The sequence below is a fragment of the Gossypium hirsutum genome, chromosome A07 (genome assembly GCF_007990345.1).
Source record: "Gossypium hirsutum isolate 1008001.06 chromosome A07, Gossypium_hirsutum_v2.1, whole genome shotgun sequence".
Lineage (NCBI taxonomy): Eukaryota > Viridiplantae > Streptophyta > Magnoliopsida > Malvales > Malvaceae > Gossypium > Gossypium hirsutum.
The window spans coordinates 11,440,020-11,458,462 of record NC_053430.1 but is presented as its reverse complement, the minus strand read 5'-3'; the positions used below and the strand labels follow the sequence as shown (position 1 = coordinate 11,458,462).

Sequence of the window (18,443 nt, the reverse complement as noted above, 5' to 3'; positions counted from 1 at the left end):
CACCGCACCACCGATTCAAAAAAGTAAAAACCAAAGAAGAAAACAAAGCCAATGAGAAGGAGAGAAAAATAACAACATGAAAAAAAATAAAAATCAAAATAAAATCAAAATCAAAATAAATAATAAGTAACTATAAAAATTAACCGAAAACAAAATAAAATGCATATCTCTCCAAAATACGCACCCAAGAACTTGAACCTAGAACCTAGAGGAACACTAATACTCGTACCACCACCAGACCAGCAGGCCTATTCTTGTCACATACACACAAAACTAAACATAAAAGCACACATTTCTCTCAAATCCTAACTATTAACATTAAAACTTCTAACCCCCCAAATCATGGGCCTTACACTTAGTGTTATAGGAATTGTTGTTATTTGATTGAAGGTTCTAGTGGTCTGGAGAGCGTTTTTACATCGAAACAATAACAGGTGTGTACCCCAAAAAAATTGAGGTTTCAACAAAAACCTAGAATGGCCACTATAGACGCCACACGAGCATATGGTTGCCCATGTGGTAGGCCGTGTGTGAGGACACGATTGTGTGGTCGACAAAGGCATAGCCGTGCGCACGGCTATGTGGCAGCTCAAATATGGTCGTATGGGCCACGCGGGCTAGGCCAAGTAGGGCGTGTGGGCCAACACGACCATGTCACACAGGCGTGTAGATTTTAGGCCAAGCTGTGTGGGCCACACGGGCAAGGCCAATATAGGTGTCTGGGCCACACGGGCGTATGGGCCCACACAGGCACATAGGCCCATTTTACTGAAATTTCTGTAGGGTCGCACAAGTCATTCTAATCGACTGTAGGCCAACCGTAGAGTCAGTAAGGGCTAACTAAACCCTAAGCCTATGTGATTTGTTAGACTGAAACACTGTTCAGAGTATGATTGTGTCATGTGTATCTGTTATTTGTTTACGTATGCATGTTAAACATGATCTATCTGTTAAATTTTGTATGTATGCTCTGTAATTTTTTGGGTGGGATTTGTATATGAGAAGGAAGTATTCTAATCAGCATTAAACGCCAATATTCTAATAGCTTGACTGCATATTATATCTGATATGTGTCTTAATGACACGATATGGTGTGTAGGGATAGGTGCGTGTTTTTATCCCCACATGGTATGATGGGATGGACGGAGATGGTGTGTAGAGGATGGGGGTAGGATTATTCATATTTGTATCTGATTCTGTTACTGTATCTAAAAAGGACATGATGTCCATATATGTATCTGTTCTGGTTCTATATATGATGATTGTATGCTTGCATGCTTAATTCTGTTGGGTTACGCACTAAGTTTACGTAAACTCACATCTACTTGTTTGTTTGTCAGGTAATCCACAGTCTTAGGTGGATCGATGTAGCGGCACTCAACGGTGAAAACTTTTTCGTAAAACTAATTAAAGTTAATAATTTATGGCTTTTATTTATATTTCTGGTAATCATTTGAGAGTTTGTAATTTTTGGGACTCTCGGGACTGTTTGATTTTTAACTGGTCATTTCTAATTTAATTCTTTTGGTAAAACGTTTTATTGGAAACAATGGTTTTATGCAAACAATGATTTTCCTAAAAACACTATTGTGTTTTCAAACATAAATGATTAAAGCTTCCGCTGTAATAAGTAATTGGCAAATAAACTGCTAAAATAATGTTTTCTGTATTGAACACGAAGGAATGTGGGTTTTATAATCAAATCAACCTATATTCAAAATCTTTCTATGTGACATCTCCGGATTCGGTAATAACATCTAGGCCGAGTTTGGGGTGTTATATTTGGCGGTATCAAAGCCAGGTTGTAAAACTCGGCTGTGGATTTTCGGTTCCAAAATTGTGTTTTAAAAGAATTGGTTTTCAAATTCCTTAAATAATTTGGAAAAGTATGTGGTTCACCGAGTCTCCAACGCCGATCCTATAATTATTTATGTACTTAGATTGAACTGTTCTGAAACACTGTAGTTAAAACTTTTTGAAACTATACTGAGTAGTTGGAGACTGAAACTTCTGAAAAAAACTTCATAACTTTTGATAAATTATGCATAAAATATCTGCTAATAAATATTGAAACTGATGCATAAAATTTTTAATGTAAATAAAACTCAAATTTGACAATAAGTTCTCGTGAAATTCACGGACGTAGTACTCGTGGAGGTGGAAGACGCTGTAGGGGGCTCAAGCTAAGTCTTCCTCTTTGGGCAATATGCTAAATCTGGATACGATTGAGACACCAGTATCGCCTGCTACTGAGACTAGGTCTCAGAGTCCCTCGGCTGGGGACGATGCACCGTCTCTAGCCATACTGAGGATTTTGGAGAGGGTAGCTAGACCCTACTCCGAAGTTGGGGGCTGTAGGTCAGTAACTGAACGATTCTGGTCTAATGGAGCTAAGCTGTTTAGGGGTGTCACTGGATTTGCCCCTAGTGTGGCTGAGTATTGGTTGGAAGCCACGAAAAGGATTATGAATGATCTAGACTCCACTCCTGAGCAGAAACTGAAGAGTGCAGTCTCTCTACTTCGCGATGAGGCTTATCAATGGTAGTTGACTATTGAGGAGGGTACTCAACCTGATCATTTGACTTGGGACTACTTTAAAACCACTTTCTAGAGCAAGTATATGGGAGCATGCTATGTGGATGCTCGTATGCGTGCGTTCATGAATCTCACACAATGCGATAGGTCAGTAGCCGAGTGTGAGGTCGAGTTTCTGAGGTTGAGCCACTACACTCGAAGCATGGTGGCATCAGAGTATGAGAGGTATGTCCGTTTTGAGGACGGTCTAAGGAACAGTTTAAGAGTACTGATTACTCTATAGAGGGAGCATAAGTTCGTGGTATTGGTAGAAAAGGCAAATATTACTGAGGATATCAAAGCGTGTGGCGCGCCAGAACAGGGACAGTGAGAGAGGTAAGAACAAAGGGGATTCAGAGCCTTCAAGTTCTATTCAGAGGCCTAAGAGAAAGGTCAGATCTGATGGGCCAGTTAGAGTGGGGGCCCTTGTTGCTCTTACTGGGTTACAACCATGTAGTAATTGTCACAAGTGCCATCCGGGCGAGTGTTGAAGTTAGATATGGGCTTATCTGATGTGTGAGTCTCTTGCACACCGTATTAGGGACTGTCCACAGCTGGCAGATCAGATGCAAGCTTTAGTTTTGGGTTCTGTACAGGCTCAGAGGGCAGTACTACAGCCACCTAGGGGTCGTGGAGCGGCTAGGGGTGGTAATGGTTTAGGCCCTTGACAGAGAGCACCGGGCAGAGGTGCTGGTCAGACTGATGCGAAGTAGGCTGCACTTGTTTATGTTTTTCGACACTGAGAAGATAGAGATGCTCCAAATGTTATCACCGATACTTTCTTAATTTCTGAGGTACCATATATTGCTTTGATAGACATAGGTTCTACTCACTCCTATGTAGCTAGAACTGTATCCGAAAACTTGGAGGTTTTTGTTGAAAGCACTTCCAATGAGATCACTATACTTAGTCCATCGGGGCAGTCTGTTCAGGTTAGTAAACTCTATAAGGATGTTCCTTTAGAGGTGCAAGGGATTATTTTTCTGGTAGATCTAATGGAGCTTCTGTTTGGGGAGTTTGACTTAATTCTAGGCATGGATTGGTTGGTCAAGCACCAGGTTAGTTTGGACTGCGCGACTAAGAGGGTCGTTTTGAGGACTGAAGACGATAAGGAGGTGGTGGTGATTGGCGAGCGTTGATATTACTTGTCTAATGTGATCTCTGCTCTTGTGGCTGAGAAATTGGTTTAGAAATGGTGTAAGGTGTACTTGGCTTATGTCAATGTTTCTGGTTCTATGGACTCTTTTATAGGGAATATCGGAACTGTAAGGAATTTTTCAGATGTTTTTCCTGAGAAGTTACAGAGTTTACCTCCTAGTCGAGAGGTTGAGTTTGGGATTGAGCTTCTCCCGGGTATGGCTCCAGTGCCTATTACTCCTTACCGTATGGCACCAAAAGAGCTTATTTAGTTTAAGGCTCAACTGCAAGAGCTTCTGGACTGAGGATTCATCAGTCTTAATGTGTCTCCGTAAGGAGCACCAGTTTTATTTATTAAGAAGAAGGATGGGACCATGAGGATGTGCATTGATCATCGACAGCTGAATAAGTTGACCGTGAAGAACAAATACCCGCTTTCGAGGATCGACGACCTATTTCATCAGTTCCGAGGGGATTCTGTGTTCTCCAAGATTGATCTTCGATCTAGGTATCATCAGTTGATGTTTAAAGAGGCTGATGTTCATAAGACTACATTTAGGACTCGTTATGGGTATTACAAGTTCCTATTTATGCCTTTTGGATTGACAAATACTCCGGCCGTATTTATGGATCAGATGAATCGAATGTTTTAGCCTTATCTAGATCAGCTTGTCGTGGTCTTCATCAATGATATTTTGGTGTACTCTAAGATTGAGGATGAGCATGATGAGCATCTTAGAGTGGTACTTTAGATACTCCAAGAAAAACAGCTCTAAGCTAAGATGAGAAAGTGTGAATTCTGGTTGTGAGAGGTAACTTTTCTAGGGCACGTGGTTGAAGGGATTCGTCTTCATCCATTGAAAGATTGAAGCTGTACTTGATTGGAAACAGCCTATGAATGTGTCTGAGATCCACAGCTTTTCAGGTTTGGTGGGTTATTATTGTCGGTTTGTTGAGGGATTCTCTCTGATTGAAGCCCCCTTGACTAAGTTTCTGCGCAACGGTGTGCTGTTTGACTGGACTGATGTGTAGCAATCGAGCTTTGAGAAGTTCAAGTTTATTCTAACTTAGGCTCTTGTTCTGATACAGCCTAAATCTGGAAAAGAATTCGTGGTTTACAGTGATGCGTTGCACGTTGGTTTGGGCTGCGTTCTGATGCAGGATGGTAAGGATGTGGCTTATGCGTCCCGTCAGCTTAAGACACATGAAGGGAATTATCCGACGCATGATCTCAAGTTGGCTGTTGCGGTCTTTGCTTTGAAAATCTAAAGGCACTTTCTATATGGTGAGAGGTGTATAATCTACACCAATCATAAGAGTCTCAAGTACCTCCTTACCTATAAGGAGTTGAATCTTAGGCAGCAGCGATAGATTGAGCTACTAAAAGATTATGATTGCACTATTGAGTATCATCCTGGTAAGGTCAATATGGTGGCCGATACTCTCAGTCGTAAAGCGGTGACTAATCTGAGGGCGATGTTTGCTCGCCTTAGTCTGTTTGATTATGGGAGTCTGTTAACCGAGTTGCAAGTCAAGCCAACTTGGATTGATCATATTCGAGTTAACCAGTTAGAGGATGAGTATATGGGTTTACGATTTCATCAAATTGAGAGTGGTACTACTTCTGATTTTGGGTTGAATAATGATGGTGTGCTATAATTTTGAGGTCAGATTTATGTATCGAATGATTCGAATTTGAGACAATCGATTCTGAGGGAGGCACATAGTAGCCCTTATGTTATACATCCTGGTGGTAACAAGATGTGTCGAGATCTTCGTGAACTGTACTTGTGGCCAGGTTTGAAGCATGAGGTTACTAATTTCATTGCTCATTGTCTGACGTGCAAGCAAGCTAAGGCTGAGTATCAGTTGCCTTTGGGTTTGTTGTAGCCAGTTAAGATTCCCTCATGGAAATGGAAACCAGTGATGATGGACTTCATTAGTGGGCAACCCACTAAAAAGGATTTTGTTTGGGTCATCGTGGATCGATTAACCAAGTCTGCTCATTTCATTCCGGTTCGGAAGGACTATTCTCTACAAAAGTTAACGAAACTCTACATATCTGAAATTGTAAGACTGTATAGGGTTCCGGTGTTTATTATTTCTGATAGAGATCCTCGCTTCACATTTTGGTTTTGGAAGAAATTACACGAGGCTTTAGGTTCAAGATTAGACTTCAGTATTGCGTTCCATCCTCAGACCGATGGTTAATCTAAGAGGGTGATTTAGATACTAGAGAACATGCTTTGGAGTTGCGTGATTGATTTTCGGGGTAGTTGGGAGGATTATGTACCGTTAGCGGAGTTCGCTTATAATAATAGCTTCCAATATAGCATCTAGATGGCACCTTTTGGTGCTCTATATGGTCGTAAGTGTTACACTCCGCTTTGTTGGACAGATTTGGGTGAACGTCGAGTTTTGGGTCCTAAGCTGGTTTTTAAGACTTAGGATAAGATTAAAATGATTCGAGATAGTCTAAACGCGGCTTCTAATAGGCAGAAGTTTTATGTAGATTTGAAGAAGCGAGATATTGAGTATCCTGTGGGGGACTTCGTCTTTCTTAAGGTTTCTCCATGGAAGAAGCTTCTGAGATTTAGCCGTAAAGGCAAGTTGAGCCCTAGGTTCATAGGGCTGTATCGAATTCTGAAGCGTGTGGGACCGGTTGCTTATCAATTGGAGTTACCTTTAGAGTTAGACCGTATCCACGACGTCTTCCATATTTCAATGTTGAGGTGGTATCGATCTGATTCATCACCTGTTGTATTAGTTGAGGAGATTGAGGTTAGACTAGACTTGACTTTTGAAGAGGAGCCGGTTCAGATTCTGGATTGAGATGTTAAGGTTCTGAAGAGGAAATCCGTCCTTCTAGTGAAGGTTCTATGGCGGAATCATGGTACCAAGTGGCGGCTCAGGTGTGGCCGTGTGGGCCACACGAGCCAGCCCAAGTAGGGCGTGTGGGCCCACATGGCCATATCACACAGGCGTGTGGATTTTGGACCAGGTAGTGTGGGCTACACGGACAAAGCCAATCTGGGTGTGTGGGCCACATAGGCATGTGGGCCCATTCGAGCATGTAGGCCCATTTTACTGAAGTTCTCTGTAAGGTCGCACGGGTCGTCCTAATCAACTGTGGGCCAACGTAAGGTCGGTAAGGGCTAACTAAACCCTAAGCCTATGTGATCTGTTAGACTGAAACACTATTCTGACTATGATTGTGTCATGTACATCTATTATTTGTTAAATTTTGTATGTATGCTCTGTAATTTTTTGGGGTGGGATTTGTATATAAGGAGGAAGTATTATGATCGGGCTTGACTGCATATTATATTTGATATGTGTCTTAATGACACGACGTGGTGTGTAGGGATGGGTGGGTGTTTTTAACCCCACATGGTGTGATAGGATGGACAGAGATGGTGTGTAGAGGATGAGGGTAGGATTATACATATCTGTATCTGATTCTGCTACTATATCTGAAAAGGACATGATGTCCATATTGGTATCTGTTCTGGTTCTATATATGATTATTGTATACTTACATGCTTAATTCTATTGGGTTACACACTAAGTTTACGTAAACTCATATCTGCTTATTTGTTTGTCAAGTAATCCACAGTTTTAGACGGATCGGTGCAAGCGGGACTCAGTGGTGACCACTTTTTTCATAAAATTGATTAAAGTCAATAATTTATGGTTTTATTTATATTTTTCGTAATCATTTGAGAGTTTGTTATTTTTTAGACTCTCTGGACTGTTTGATTTTTAACTGGTCATTTCTGATTTAATTGCTTTGGTAAAACGTTTTATTGGAAACAACGGTTTTATGCAAACAATGATTTTCCTAAAAACAAGACTGCGTTTTCAAACATAAATGATTAAAGCTTCAGCTGTAATAAGTAATTGGCAAATAAACTGTAATGTTTTCTGTATTAAACACGAAAGAATGTGGGTTTTATAATCAAATTAACCTGTTTTCAAAATCTTTTCATGTGACATCTTCGGATTCGATCATAACGTCTAGGCCGGGTTTGGGGTGTTACATTATATATACTATATTCAGTCCGAGAACTCACTAAACCGTAACTCTGATACCACTAAATGTAACACCCTTAACCCATATCCATCGTCAAAACAAGGTTACGGAGCATTACCAGAGATTACAAATTAAATAAACAAATTTTTCATATAATATAACATTCATGTCAGAAACTAATCAAATCAAATATATTGTCCCTTATATAAGCCTTCGAGGCTCAAAATACACATTTAAAATAAGTTGGGACCAAATCTGGTACCTAGAATTTTTCAAAAATATTTAAAATTTTTCAACATTACAGGGGTCACACGGCTGTGTGCTAGGCCTGTGAGCATTCTGTTTTGTGCAAATTTTAGATACAGGGGACACACGGCCGTGTCACCTGGCCGCGTGTCAGACACGATTGAGACACATGCCCGTGTCTCTTCCCATATGGATGAAAATAGGTCACTTTACAAGCCATATTTCTCACCGAATTTTGTGTCAACCTATAATCAACCTTATACATATCAACAAGCCATAATTAGGCATCTAAAACAAGTCAAAATAAGTGGCTAATCTCAACAATTTACTTATAGGCCAACATTAAACAAAATACCTATACATGCCATTATAACCAAAATCAAAACATTTGAAAGTATCGATAGAACCGATGGATAGTGTGATATAACTCTGACAAGTTTTCAACCTAATCGAGCTTCCAATAATCTGAAAAGTAAAGGAAAACAACTAAGTAAGCAATGAATGCTTAGTAAGCTCGTATAAACTTTAATCATATTAATTCATTTCAAATACGAAATTTGTACATATCAATAACAATCTAATATCGATATCGCAAGATTCATGAAGCTATATTCAACAACTCATAAGGTGAATAAATCTACATCATCGCTTATACATATCATCCCTAGCATAGCAGGATTTTAAATAACTTTAAAGCTTACCACCCTTTCATAAGCTCAAGCATATTTTCATTTGAACACTTACTATTTTAATACAATTTATAATTAAACATATTACCATTCAACCAACAACTTGGCACTTGCCTAAGCATCAAACAACAACAATTGTTAGCATACTTGAACATATTTCATATAAATTCAACATCGATAACCTTATTGTCTCAACCTATCACATTTGAGTTTATACTCGTCTTAACTTACATAATTTTCATGTATTTCATTTATATACCTGTATTAATTTGTATCAACTCATATCATCTCGTAACAGAACATTACCCGTTGAACCATTTAGAATATCGTTAGATAACTTTCAAATTCATTAAATAAATCACTTTACCAAAATTTTCTCAATTCGAAGAACGACTTATGGATAAGAGTACATCGTTTTCAAATGCTCGGAGGCTAAACAGAAACTCATGAGAGCTAAACAGAAACCCATAAGGGTCAAATAGAAGCTTAAAAGAGCTGAACGAAAACCCATAAGGGTTAACAGAAGCTCAAAAGAGCTGAACTAAAGCTCGAAAGTTGAACAGAAGCTCGTGAGAGCTGAACAGAAACTCTTAAGAGTTGAACAGAAGCTCGTAAGAGCTGAATAGAAACTCATAAGAGTTAAACAAAAGCTCTTACGAGCTAAACAGAAAGTAAAACACGAGAGTTCGCAACAAATGTTGAACCCCGGTTTACTTGGGTAATTTTCTAATATCTTCCTTCAATGCTGTTAATTCGCCAAATCACGAAGGTACTCAAATCCTGCGTTCAATCCAAACTGAGTATTAAATTCAATATTAATTTTCTAACAATAATTCAGTTCCAACAATAGAACTTATATATATATATTATCAATCCCTAATTAACATTCACTTTAATCAAAATTATTCATACGAACTTACCTGGCTAAATTGCATAAATACAAAGATTTAGGGGCATTTTGGTAATTTTTTATTTTTCTCGCTTTTCCACCCGAACTTGATCTAAAGTAATAATTTTATTAAATTTGTTAATTTAGACAATAAAACAATTCATTTCATGCAATTTGGTCTTTTTTGACATTTTTATAAAACTGTGCCTAAAATTTTACTTTTATTCAATTTAGTCCCTGAGCCCCCAAAATGCAAATTAACCATTTTTAATGCAAACCCAAGCTAACCGAGTGTTCATGATATTCAAAACATCTCACAATTTCACATTAAATCCTTATACTTTTATTAATTTAACAAATTAATCCCTAATAGAAAAATTCATCAAAATCACTTAACAAAATACTTTTAAATAACAACTAATATCTCAATTTCATCATTTATCATCAAAAATCATATATATTCATTAATGGAAACATCCAAAATCTTTAACAGTTTCAAAATCAAAGGTATGAGTTAACTGGATCTAGTTGTAACGATCTCAAAAACATAAAAATTAAAAGAAACGAGTGAAAATGGCTTACAATGCATGAATTAAAGAATGGCCGAACTTTAGCTTTTCTTGTCATGGTGTTTCAGTGGTTTGGAGAAGATGATAAGTACCAAAAATATCTTTCTTCCTTTTTATTTTACTTATTTTAATTTAATTCATCAAATTAGTACCATTGATTAATAATTAATTTAAAACACCAAATCTATGCCCATATTTGTCCATTACATAAATATGCTGCACAATTACCATCAAAGGAAGGTTTAATTTCATAATTAGTCCTTCAATTTAATTAAATTCTAACTAAATAAACTTATTTACAATTTAATCCTAAACTTATTAGGACTAAAAGAACAATTAATCCAAAAGCTAGTGGAATCAATAGCACCACCGCTTAGAAACTTTGACCATTGTTTAATTACCATTTAAGTCTCTTTTCCTTTATCAATTACCCATTTAATCAAATAGTGATTAAATTTTATATCTTTTTAATTAATTAACTATTGAAACGTTAAAATTTTTCAACGAAACTTTAATACCACCTTAATGCCACTCCGTAAATATTTATAAAAATATTTACGGCTCAGTTTATAGAAACAAGGTCCCGATACCTCACTTTCTAAAACCACTTGACTTAACATTTTACCACTCGAACCTAATAATTCATTATAAAATATAAATTATCCATTCAAAAATCTTTTTAAAATCATATGTAACTCGTAAATATTAAATAATAAAATTTACAAACTTACTTGTCGGATTTAGTGGCCTCGAAAAACTGTTTCTGACACCACTAAAAATTCGACTATTACACATGCTATCAAAATAACAAAATTTTACTTTTATTATTATAAAAATATATAATTTAATTCCGCTCAATTTATGTACCTCAACCTCTACTATACATGTAAGCTACGACACATTGAATAATACAAATACTTGTACGTTGAAAAAGTTTTTGGAATTATAAAGTTGGAATGGCAGCTGCAATCAATACTTTTTAGAACAGAGCCGTCACTAGTTGCTTTCTCTTAGGAGGAACTTTTCTGCGGATAAGAAACAATGCACGTCGCCGTTTTTATTAAGGCTTTTGTATCTCCCACTGAGATTCTAAGCTATAAATAAACGGAGTTTGGCCAACACATAATATTATAAAAAAAGTGACATTTTATAAACACACCTAGCTAGCAAGCTAGCTATAATAGCTTCTATATGGAAGGCTCATCTTTAAGAGTTAGAAAAGGTGCATGGACTGAAGAAGAAGACCTTCTTCTTAAGAAATGTATTGAGAAATATGGTGAAGGGAAATGGCATCAAGTGCCTGCTAGAGCTGGTAAACACACACATACACAATGGTTTTTTTATTTATTTAATTTTTGTAATTTTCGTGATGATGAGCCAAAAAAAAAGGGGGTTAAAAGACTTCAAGTGCAGGCTTGAATCGTTGTCGGAAAAGCTGTAGACTGCGGTGGCTGAATTATTTGAAGCCTAATATCAAGAGAGGACATTTTGCTGCTGATGAAGTTGACCTCATTATTCGCCTCCATAACCTCCTCGGTAATAGGTAAGTCAATATTCTAATTCCAACTATTCAATCATTCTTATAGTTATTCATGTCTTTATAATTATCATGTTGGTGTTCATGGCAAGGCCGAGCTCGGTCAGGTTCAATTAAAAATTTAGATTTGTTTATTAGGTTCGGCCTAAAAAATAGGCTTAAAATTTTGTCTAAGTTTGATCCGAATAACAATGCTAAAACCTAGGCCCGATTCGACCTGCCTATATTAATTTTTTATATTATTTTTATATAATTTTTAAATATATATAATACATCAAAAATACTAAAAACATCAAAATAAATATTTTCTAAAAATATGTAGACTTAAATAACACTAAGATAAATACAACTTAACAAGCAAATGCCTCTAAAATAATAACAAAATTGACAAATGCCTTTAAAATAATAACAAAATTAATAATAAAATAAGTTTTATACAATATCCAAATAATAACAATAAAATAGTAGCAACATAATAGTAAAATGGTAACAAAATAGGGAGAAAACAACAAGAAAATAACATTAAAAAAAAGATTAGATTTTTTGTCTTTTAGTGAATTCGGGCCGGCCCGGGTCAAAAATACCGTAGCCAAGGCTCGGCCCATTTTTTAAATGGGCCTTATTTTTCTGTTCAAGCTCATTTTTCGGGCTTATATTTTTGCCCAAACCTTCCTACATTTCGGACAAACCTTCGAGCCGGGCCGGGTGGCCCGATCCATAATCAGGTGTAGTAAGTATACAGAAGTTTATAATTTAATCCCAATGTTTTTGAAAGGTTAAAATGTATTATAAGTTTATAATTTTTTTGTACATTTGAAATATAGTCCATTTACTTTCATTTTAAGGAATTTAGTGTATCTATTTTTCAAGTTTAAAAATGTAAGTCCAATTGCAAACAACTTTGAAGTTTTTTTTTTTGTTTTGTTAAATTTAGATTTATTACAATGTTATATTTTTTTAATTATATGATTACCAAGTGAGCATTTTAAAATTAAAATGTCATAGTAACGGATTTGATAGGAAACTTTAAGGTGGCATTAACAATTAGATTTGAATTTTAAAATTTGAAAAATATAGGAACTAAATTTTTAAAAATAAAATTAAAGAGACTAAATTCTAAATTTACAAAAAGTATAATAATTTAAAGCATATTTTAATTGTTTGTAAATTGCTCTTAGTAAAATTCAAACAATAATTTAGGAACACTTGGTGCAATTAATTATATAAATTATTTTTAAAAAGTTTGAATTTTTATTTATAAATGAGAAAGTTACTATATTACGTATAATTTCATGAAATTAAATTTAATATTTTATAAATAATCCAAAGATGGTAAAATAATAGCATTGTTACCTCATATCACAAGCCCTATTTAACTTCTCAGGTCTCTTAAATCCAATTCAATCTGCGACTTTTAAAGTAAATTATTTCAAAGATGTAACTGAAAATTAAAAACCTTAAATTATGAATTTTTTAAGTTAAAATATTATATTATTATATTAAATTATGATTATACAATTTCTAAAATAATTTAACTATCGAAATGCTATTTTCGGTAATATTATCAATATCAATTGAATTGATAAGAACAATCAAATTGGATAAGAGTACATTACGAAAGAGGAAAAATAATAAATGAATAGAAAATTCTGAATGACGTTAGATACTTAAACATCTTCCCTTTTATTGAAAATAAAAACACCTTTGTTTAATACAAAATTATCAGAATTAGATTGGATTAAATTAAAATTTAGTGATCCAATTAATTCCACTAATGATATATAATTAGAAATAGAGTAAATATTCATGACCAGTAACAAAATAGAATTAAACCAATAATTTTACCGATTCCTTCTTTTTTTTTATAATTTATTTTATATTTAATTATTATTGAATTGGTGATTTGATTAATTCAACTATCGATATAATTTTTATAATATTAAAAATTACATATATCACTTGCATTTTTATTTATTGAATAAAACAAAAGTATTATTTAATTATAATTTTAAAAATTAATAGTATTTGTTCGATCTTGACAATAAAAATGTTTTATAAACACTCATATTGTAAGAAGATAGATAAATATACAAACGTAAAATTTTATTTTGGTGGTTTTTGTTTTTATTCTTTTGAGCGGAAATTATGCATTTGTGTGGTAGGATAGTTCTTTTCAGATATGGTAGTTTTATTAGAAATAATTTATTTCTTTAATAAAAATATCGATCCACATAAATATCCTTATGCTAATATTTGGTTATTTAAATTTAGTTATTTATTGTTTAAGATAAAAATATAAACATAAGAAATATGTAAATGGAAGATGAGGACAATGGCCGGTATTCACTTATGAGTTTTTTTAGTGTTTGGTTTAGGGTGTTTTCTAGAGTTAATGGTTTTTTGCTTTCTGTGTGCTTTATTTTGCTTTGATGGTTAGTTTTTATTTTATTTTATTTTACGTCTTTTTATTTCCCTATAGTGTGTTATTATGTTAGACTTTTTTGAGCTAAACATTTATTAAATGAATATCAATTTTCTATGAAAAAAAAAAGAAAATATGATTTTAATTAAAATAATGAAGTTAAAACAAAAAGTAATATAATATTTTGTGTTCAAATCTCATAATTGTCATTAAATGTATAAAGATATAAAAATAAATTTATCAAAATATAAAAAATATAAATGTCCTTAAAACAATATTTTTTAGTTTATACAAGTAAATAATTATTTTATAATTTTACAACTGAATTGCAACCCAATTAAAGAATGAAACCAATTTAGTAAATATTTTAATATAGTCAATATAGATAAAAGGTTTAGTAGTTTTTGATTGAGGATACTCCGTCTTGATGGTTTTTCAAGCACTTGTGTTTTATGTTATAATATGTTTTCTTTCATAAATTTGAACTCATTTTAATAAAAAAATAAAATAAAAAATATATATTATAAAATAAAAATTCAGAGGTGATTTTCTTAAAAGAATGATTAAGTTATTTTATTTGAAGATTTTTTTAAAAGATAATCTTATAATAATGTTTATTATTATTATTTTAAATAAATTGACATGCTGGATAAAACACTAATCAAGTGTGAATAAGGACCACATTTTGCCACATCATATAATTTGCCAAAATGGACATCCATCACGTAAAAAGTCAACCAATAATTACTAATCAATGAGAATTATTTAGATTTAAATGATTTTTTAATAAAGTTTATACGTAAGGTTTAAACAAGAAAGAATCTAAAAGAAAAATAAAGAGTAAATTATACTTGAGGTTACTAAATAATTAATAAATTTATATTTTAATCACCTAACTTTAAAATGTTATAAAATTTTTATTTAATTATTTGAAAGTTTTGGAACTCATTAGTTGAACTTAAAAAGAAAAAAACTTAACAATTCAGTAATCATTTTATAATTTTCTAAAAGTTGAGTGAACAAAATATAAACTTACTAATAATTTAATGACTTTTGATGTAATTTATCCTAAAAATTATACATATAAAACTTGAACTTAATGTCTCAAAAATTCTAAAACCTTAATTCTATTATTAAACCAAAACTTTATTAATCTTTTTAATTAATTTAGAAACGTGCATTTAGTCATCTTTAAATATATATATATAATTTTAAAGGGAATTATTTGTTTTCTTGGGGATTTTTTCCCTTTTTCTTTAAAAAGAACAATTCTAAATAAAAAGTGTTTTTCCCTGAGTGTTGAAGACTTGAAGTTAAATAAGAAAAAAGGTCCGTACCTTTTCATACTTGAATCCAAAAATGCCTAACCCCTTATCTATCTAATGTTAATTAATTTATACTTATTTTGAGCTGTATTTTCGGGGTCAACTTTTTTTAACAAAATTTTAGGGTCAACTCAATTACTCCTTTTTTATTGCAATAACAGTGAAATATAGTTAGAGAATTTTTTTTGGTCAGCTACACAGGGACTAAAGTTGGTTTTTTATTGGTAAATTAATTTTTAAAAAAAACTTTTGTTATAAAATTATTAAATATATTAAAACTTTTGAAGTAATGAGAAAAGACTTTCGTTTAAATGCAGGTTTCGGTTTAACGTCATGTTCTCGATGTGTCCCTTATCTTTATCAAAAAAATAAATGTTAAAGACTTGAGTTTAATAGCAAGGATAAGGAAGGATAAGGTCGAGATGTTTGGATTTTTGACATCTCTAAGTCGTACGTATTTATTTTGATGAAAATTAATTATTGATTTAATTATTTTTTAAAATATTTTTATTTTTATATTTTTTACTTATTTATTTAATCAAATCATTCAAAACAGTAATTTAATCAATTCGACTATCGTTTTGGTTTTAAAAACTTTATTTAGAGTATATTTAGTTTTTAAATTTTTACTCTATAATTCAATACAAACAAATAATTAACCTAGAGCGAAATGTGAGCAGACTATATTAACACATGATAAAAGTAGGAGAGTAATTATGTAAATAAAATATTATTTTTATTTTTTCTTAAAAAAATAAATTTAAAAATATAAAAGTACATTTTGAGCCAACAATTAATTTGATTTTTAGATAATAAAAAAGGTAACATAAGTAGTGGGTAAAGAGTTTTTTTTTTAATCATTAAGAAAAGATAATAGGTTTAAACTTATATCATTTATATATCAAACAAAAACTTTAATCACTACTCTAAAAAATTTTCAGTAAATATTTTTTATTTAATTTTTGTTGAACATATGTTTTTTTAAAGAGTAAACTATATTAATAGTCGCTCAACTATGTTTTCTTTTTCTCTTTTTGTTATTCAACTATGAAAAGTTATAAAATTGTCACTCAACTATGAAAAGTTACAAAATGGTCACTCTATTATTCAATTTTCTCTTTTTTGATCACTCAATTATCTTGGATTTTTTGGTGTTTTTCACTTTTATGTTTGCCAGCTAGTGATAAAAAAGACAAAATTAAATAGTTAAGTGATCATTTTGTAATATTTCATAGTTAAGTGACTAAAAAAGAAATTTACTAATAATTGGGTCACAAAAAAAATCATAGTTGGGCAACATCTACTATAGTTTACCTTTTTTTTAATACAATGAAGTTAATATTTTTATTTTAATTTATGTGAATTTTATTTTATTTTTTGAAATGTTAAGATTGAATTGAATATTACTTGATGCGTAATTAATAATTGCAGATGGTCACTAATTGCTGGTAGACTGCCAGGAAGAACAGCAAACGATGTGAAAAACTATTGGAACACCCACTTGCTTAAAAAAAATATAGATACTTCCGGTAAAAACTCGAAACCGATATCTCATCAACCAAAACCCAATACCAAAACTATCAAGCCTCGGCCTCATATCTTATCAAAGCACAGTTTTCTTATAAGTTTGGATGAGTACAATAATAACAATAACAACAACCGTGCAGAAGTAAGTAACAACGTGGTATTAGCTAACGACCGCAATAACGTCTATGGGTATTGTTTCCCGAATGACCACGATGAGATGATGTGGTGGGAAAATATGATGATAAATGAAAAGGAGGTTGATGGCTATCAGCTACAATGTTCAGCCAATGACATTGATCAAAGTGTGTTGGACCAACCTATGAATGAAAAGAATTATGGCTGTACTATAGATGAGGTTTTTCTTGATGAGGAACTGTGGAATGTGTTCAACCCATAGCCAGAAATATATGTTTGTTTGTTGTCATTGATGTAATAAGTTGTAAGTGACGATAAAAATAATTTGTACTAGATATATTAGTAATAAAATTTTTAAATATGTTAGACTACCAACTTCATAAAGTTTTAGTGCTAATTACTTAAAATGTTTTATATGTACATGGTGAAATGTGTTTATAGAGTGTTTAAATTTCGGTTAAAATTAAATTAACTGATCGAATCGATATAATTTGGTTTATCAATTTAATTCGGTTGGAAGTTAGTTACTATTTTTTTGGAAACTCGGTTATTGGTTAATTTGGTTCGAAATCGAGTAATTAATCAAACTTAATAAATAATACAAATTATATGTAGTTTTAATTCGGTTAATTCTATTAATTCAGTCAAATGAATATTATCAATTTTTTATATATTTTATACTTATTTTAATAAAAAGAAAACATATAAAGTTTGATTAATTCAATTAACCAACTGAATTAATCGAAATATTTAAATTTGATTTTTTTTAAAATTTTTATTTAATTAATAATTAAAAAATTAAAAAATTCGATTAATGCTAGTTTAATTTAGTTAATAATTAAACGCTCCAATGTGTTTAAACATGAATTAATGTTAGATAATATGCAACTTTGTTGGTTTTGACATCTGGATGTATGTTCAGTTGTAGTTGACTGCCAATTATAAAATTTGAGATAAATATAAAAGTTTAGTTACCAAATTTGAAAACTTTTCACACTTTTCACATCTACAGGACATTGAGAAATTTATTATAAATTAATTTGTTCAAGACATAATTTAAGTTTAACTTTTTAAGTTAAAATTTCACTTTTATAATTTAATAGAAGTTATGATAGTTACACATTTAAAAATAATTATAATTTAGTTTATCAACTAAAATAATTATAATTGAAGTAAAAGTTAGTGTAAAAAAGTATTTACAATTATAATCATTTAAATAAATTTAAACACTTTTTAATTTCTTGAAATAAATTTTTTTGCTACATATTAATTATATATATTATTTACAAGTTCTTATTGTAACACCCTGAATTCAGCCTAGACAATATGACCGAGTCTGGAGAAATTACATTAGTTATCT

The 18,443-nt window shown here is 32.2% G+C and overlaps 1 protein-coding gene across 1 annotated transcript; it reads left to right on the top strand.

Annotated features, from left to right (window-relative positions):
* The first annotated feature begins 11,291 nt into the window (after nucleotides 1-11,291).
* LOC121232113 (transcription factor MYB114) lies at nucleotides 11,292-17,495 on the top strand. The gene is made up of 3 exons (XM_041117565.1): nucleotides 11,292-11,449; nucleotides 11,551-11,680; nucleotides 16,853-17,495. Exons 1-3 carry the CDS (start codon nucleotides 11,329-11,331, stop codon nucleotides 17,343-17,345), a joined length of 744 nt encoding a protein of 247 aa, XP_040973499.1. The 5' UTR covers nucleotides 11,292-11,328; the 3' UTR covers nucleotides 17,346-17,495.
* Nucleotides 17,496-18,443: the final 948 nt, after the last annotated feature.